The 5,833-nt window shown below is 49.9% G+C and overlaps 1 protein-coding gene across 1 annotated transcript; it reads left to right on the top strand.

The window, feature by feature from the left end:
- The first annotated feature begins 2,531 nt into the window (after positions 1-2,531).
- LOC122381714 lies at positions 2,532-3,290 on the top strand. The gene has a single exon (XM_043366202.1). It carries the CDS (start codon positions 2,532-2,534, stop codon positions 3,288-3,290), a length of 759 nt encoding a protein of 252 aa, XP_043222137.1.
- The last annotated feature ends 2,543 nt before the right edge of the window (positions 3,291-5,833 follow it).

Here is a 5,833-nt window from a genome sequence, read left to right as displayed (position 1 = left end):
AAACGGAACACTGGCCAATTTCTGAAGAAACCTTCAGATGGCATTTTTCGACGGAATCTGTTAATCTGCGGCCGAGTCGAACGGTTCGTACCAGGCTGCGGACCGGATCGGCTCCCCTCCTCCCTATCTGATGGACGCGCTGCCGCGGGCCCGATTGACTTGAGCGATGAGCTGACGTCACCACCCAGTGCGCGCTGCCGTTGTCATGGCGACCGGTGGCTGCGTGCCGGTCTGTGGAGGCGCGGCCGCGGAGGGGGGCGGTCATGGGCGGGGGCCGCGGGAGTCTGCAGGGATCATCTCCCTCCGTCCGTGGGCCGGTCGCCGGTCTGTGCAGCGGCGGATTGTCGTCCTTGGCATCTCGGCGCTCCATACAGGGACCGGGCGGCGGCGGCGGCACCGCTCCGAGACGGCGGCATCGGGAACGACAGATGACAGGGGCCCCGAAGCCACTCCTGTCGGGAGCGACAGCGGCAGGGGTCCGACAGGGGTGCGTCAGGGGTCCGGCAGGGTCTGGCAGGGGTCTGTCCGACGGGGGGGGGGGGCTGAAGCCAGCAGGGTTCTGGCAAAAGGACGACAGGGCATCTTAAACTATAAGGACAAAAATCGCAGCTGCAGTATTTGCAAACAATGTGTAACCTATAGTTTTCAGGGGTATACCGACGTCAACACAGCAGCAGAGACCAACACTCAAAACCGTCGGGTCTCTGACACTGACATAACGTCACAGATAAAGCCATAGATAGAGGAGTAAACAGCTCGGTATGATAGACACTGGGCCGAATACAAATCTGTCAATCGCTAGACGCAAACACCTATGTGGACAATGGGAAGACAGGACAGTGATGCTGAACACAGGTATATAACCGCCGGACATTCACGGCAAACAATGTGGTGGAGAGACCGTGCTAACGCTGACTTCGAGCTGGGCGGAGAGCCACCTGGATAAAGACAAAAGAAACCTGAAGCGGTTTGGCATGCACTGACCAAACATTACCTTACACCGTCACAGATGGCTTTTGGCTTTGACCTGAGCAATGACCATCTGACGCGAGGCACATCAGCAGTCGCTGGCGTACAGCTACAACAAAAGGACTGAGGACTCTACAAGTGCGTCACTGGCACAAAGCAAAAACAACAGACACCTGCACCAGCAAAACATCGTGCTGCCAAAACAAATTCGCTGTCATGTAGGCACACGCACAGCTTACGTAATATCAGCAGAGGCCGTGCAACAAGCCACTGAGCAAGCACTACCTCGCTGAAACATTGAATGATTACCTGCACGGCAATAGCGACACGGACAAGGTATAGCTTAAACAGAAATAGCCTGTGCGTAATACTTATACCTACGTATAAGCAACAATTCAAAATCACATCTCGAATAAGCATAAGTAGCGTTTACATTACTCATCGTGTATCATACGGTTCTATTTTACTTACAGCCATCCTTAGGGAGTCTTAGGAGCAGGGAAATCGGTTGTGGGGGGCGAAATCTTTTACATGCAGTTTTGTGTTGGTTTACTGCCTACTGGCTGTTTCAGTAGACAACTGGCGTGTGTCGTGTGGTTAGCAAACACGAGCGCCGTCTTTCAAAAGGTGGAGAAAGTAGTGTCACTGTTTTGTGCTGGCCGCTGGTTACAGCGGCTTATAAATGGTGCAACTCCGAACTGAGAAGATAAACGCCTGACGCCCGAATTAAAAAGCTCGTAACATACCCATCCACCGGCCGAACGGCTGACAGAATGTGCTCGGGACCGCGACGGATTATAGATAGGTATCCCCGGCGCCTGCCCTCATTCCGGGCACGATGTCGCCCGCTGCACTTTGGCATGGTGACTGCAGGTGCGCACTGAGCGAGTGACAGGGCGCCACCAGGGACGACCGGCGACCGCGCACAGTGCGTGTGGTGCGTCCCGGATTGAAGCCGAACTCACGCAACAGGCTGCTAAACCCACGTATTCGTCCAGTGCCTGGTGCGGCGAGGCCATATCGTTCCGGCTCTCGGCAGAGATGTAGAGATCCCTGTCTAATGGAGGGCAGATGAGGCGGTTGAGCAGTGGCCACGAGTTTCAACTTCTGTTCAACTGAACAGCCTAGATCATCGATCTGCTCGTAAATCATACCCATTTAACGTCATAGTACATTGATTGTGTTAGAAACCGTATCTTCGAGACGCCATCGTAGCTGCCTACGAGACATGATACCCTCCGTTTTATAACTCTTCACAAAAAGCAGTATTCTCACAACTGTCCGGTCTTTCCAACTTCTGTGTGTCCCCATTTGCATGTCGGTGCGACGGGAATATGGTAATGCTTGGATGAGTTTGTCTGGATGTCTGATATCATTGAAAACCATGCACCCATACTTCTGGTTCAGCGGATTTAACGAAGACATGACATTAAGCACTGGATATCCGTACCCAAATCCATATATGGATTTGGGTACGGATATCCAGTGCTGATAATATAATAGCATATAATCCGGGTGATGCGCTGACTGGTATTTGTATTGTTGCAGAGACCACGCTGAAAATGTCTTCCTACCGTCGGCCGAGGCACCACACCTACGACTACAACTACAAGGTGGGAGAGAGCAGCTACCGCGACATGCTCGACTACCTGGACAAGAAGGAGGGCCGCAGCGCGCCCAGTCCTCCCCCGGGAAAGAAAACATTCGCGGAGCGGTTCGCCGAGCGTCCCTTCTACGGCGAGCCGCGCCCGCTCAAATTGCATCAGAGCGATCTCCTGGCTCCCGAGCGCCGTATCTCTGAGCGTCCGTCCTCTGAGCGGCGGGCCACAGAGCGTCCCTCCACAGACCGATGGGCCAGCGACGGTGCCGACAGGACGGCCGGGCTGTCTCCGCGGCCGGAGCGGAGGCGCGTGCTCGACGACATGCCACTGCTCCCAGAGCGCACCAGCAAACCGGCTGCAAACGAGAAGGACTTGGAGATGGATCCCGAGGAGCTGATCGCCTCGATCCGCCGCGGCCGCGCCAAGCGTATGGAGCTGCTCAGTTCTCTGGAGGCCGAGTCAGCGGCAGAGGGCGCGGAGGAGAGCAGCGCGGCCCGTCGCCGGAGGGCGCCGCGGTTGGACTCCGAGGAGCCCGAGGAGCCCCTCTCCAGCCGGCTGCGGAGCCTGGCGCTCACAGATGATAAGGGTCAGGAGGGCACCGTAGCCTCGCGCGCCGCCGCATCCAGCAGCTCGTCCTACTCGCTGTCCACCAAGCGCAGCGTCTCGTCCAAGATGCAGAGCTCATCCAGCAAAACCACTCGCTCAGTGCACTACGATTAGGAGTTTGTTCTTACGCGTCCCTGAGGCTAGACAGGACAGGAGCGCGGCAAAGGGAGGGACTGGGGACCGTAAACTGGGCTGGCAAAGAAGTCACTCAAAGGTCAAGGAAAGCATCACACAGGGAACGAAATGCATTGGTGTGAGATATTCTTTTCAGAGAGATCTTGTATGTGCAAATGTAGAACCTAGACAATGTGAACATTGTGAAACCTTTTGAAGAAAAATAATGATGGGATTTGGGAACATAATATGAGATGATAAGGGCAACACAGGCTACACTGTAAACTCATTTTGACAAGGGGTTGTCGTACAACGACGAGCGTTTGTCAAAAATACTAATAAAGGTTATGTCGAACGACGAATATCTTGTCATAGTTGGTTGAATCAACAGGGCAAATATTAGTATCAGCCCCAGCACCTAGTCGACCATTCATAAAATTGACGAGGATTATGGAGGCTATTGTGAAAACTACCAGGGTCTTATTCGTAATATGGAACATAGATTTGCTTATGATTTGTAATTTATATCCTTGTCGAAAGAACCAGCTACACCATTGCAACAATAGTGATACATACTTATGTAATCTATGTCCTTGTCAAAGGTATCATCTACACCTTTGCAACACGGACTTAGTTACGCAAGTTAGACGTGTTAGTAGTAACATATACAAAGCTGTTACTTGTTATATAGGTGGCGCCAAAAACGTTTCCGGCCGTTTCATTTTGAAAGTTTCAGTTGCGCACCAACCGCCGTGCAGTGATGTGGCCTCCTGCGCACTTCCGTGAAAATGGTAGGTGATAACAGTGTTCGGTCGTTTTTGTCATTTTTTTAATGAAATGTATGTCTTTCAACTGATAGTAATGCAGATTGAATCAGAGAAATTTGCTAAATAAGTGCGTGATGTATGGAAGCAAGCACAATGTGTTCTGCTCCAGGCCATATTGCTCTGCATATGCTATAATATAGCGATGCTTTCTTTCAGGCTTTCATCAGGAGCGAAAGCTCCAGCTTGCAAGCAAGGGTCGTTACACTGAAGACAGCAAACTGCAGAAACTCAAGAATTCTAAAAATGAAAAAGCACCTGAATTCCAAGGGGCTAATGAATTTGAATGCCCCTTAGATTTGAATGGGTTTGCCCCTTAAAATTCGTGCTCCGGAGACTTAGAAATAACATATTTCCGAATCAAGGCATTCCTCGATGTTGCGAGTCCCCAAACCAGTTATTGCGAGGCAGGAAACCCAAGTTGACTATCAACTCAAACCTAATGCATGTAAACGTGTGATTATATACAGTGTACTCGATAAGTGATGACGCTCATTGCCTTTTCGCATGCGTTATTGCCCTTGCCCCTTGGGTCATGAGTGTCATCACCATTGTGTGTGTAATGTGTATGTACCATTTTAAATACATGACCTACTTTCAGTAATGCTGTTTTGCTGCAATAATGAGACTGCAGAGCGGCGACCTGCGATTTGTGGAGAAAACTGACGAATACAAGGGAGGTCTTTGTAAAACGTTACAAACCTGAGACTAGTAGATTGCTTACAAGTACAGGTTTGCTGCACGTAGACATTACTATGCTAACTAAGATTTGCATTGATTTGACTTAACAAGTACACGGCTCAGCCCTGTTGAGTGCAAACATGCGCAGGTCTTTACCTAGTAGCCGCATGATTATAACTAGGAAAACAGTCGTTCACACAACAATGACAAAGCAAACTTTGGTAGCTAGTCTAACGAACTACATGTGAGTGGGTTGTAAGAAAAACTACCATGACAAACAATAGGGTCGTTCGATGACATGGCAAAGGGTGCGGGGATTTGCGCTAAATAATTTTCCTTGTAAAAGTAACAAACGTTTGTTGAAATGAGTTTACAGTGTAAGTAAAGATGCAATGCCAAGTGATAGGTGTTTCTGTGCTGTTTTATATAAGCATAATATAATAGTTTACAGTTATAAAACAGTCACCTTTCGTCGAAATGCATGGAACGGTGATAGACTGTTCTTTATTGAGTTGAAATAGCCATTTGTTTGTTATGCCTAAAATAAATGGGTGAATTTAATTTCTTCGTTAGCTTTGTAGCTTGGAATAGTTCATTTAAAAGTATTTTGGGTGCCATTTGCTTCAATGCATTTGATATCGCACAAAAAATTCGTTACGCGCGGCGAGAGCCTATCGCTAAACACCTTAAAGCACGCATCATTTTGCAGTTCAGCATAGCCGGCAGTATGTCCAGCATCCAAATGCTTTAAAAAATTTGTACTAACGTGGTTTGAGCACATGCTGAAAGGAGTAAGCCCACTCATTTCCATATAATCCTTAACTCTATACGAATCGCTGACAATTTTGACCTTCAGCCTGTCCCCGGCACAGTATAACCGTGGACAGGTTGTGCAATACGCCCGGTTAGATTACGGAGGAGCGACAGCTGCCCGGGCTAGCAGCGTCAGGCTCGCTGGACCAACGAGATTATCTGACTGGCGGCATTGGTCTGTCGGCGGTCAGCCCGGCCAGGCCCATATACAGAGTCCGTCGGCAA

The sequence above is a fragment of the Amphibalanus amphitrite genome, unplaced genomic scaffold (genome assembly GCF_019059575.1).
Source record: "Amphibalanus amphitrite isolate SeventyFive unplaced genomic scaffold, NRLGWU_Aamphi_draft 000125F_arrow, whole genome shotgun sequence".
NCBI lineage: Eukaryota > Metazoa > Arthropoda > Thecostraca > Balanomorpha > Balanidae > Amphibalanus > Amphibalanus amphitrite.
Note: the sequence above shows the minus strand (reverse complement) of the source record. Positions and strands in the feature narration are given on the sequence as shown.

Bases quoted from the DNA above. Each gene is read 5' to 3' on its own strand.
- LOC122381714 (XM_043366202.1), top strand. From the start codon at position 2,532: ATGTCTTCCTACCGTCGGCCGAGGCACCACACCTACGACTACAACTAC.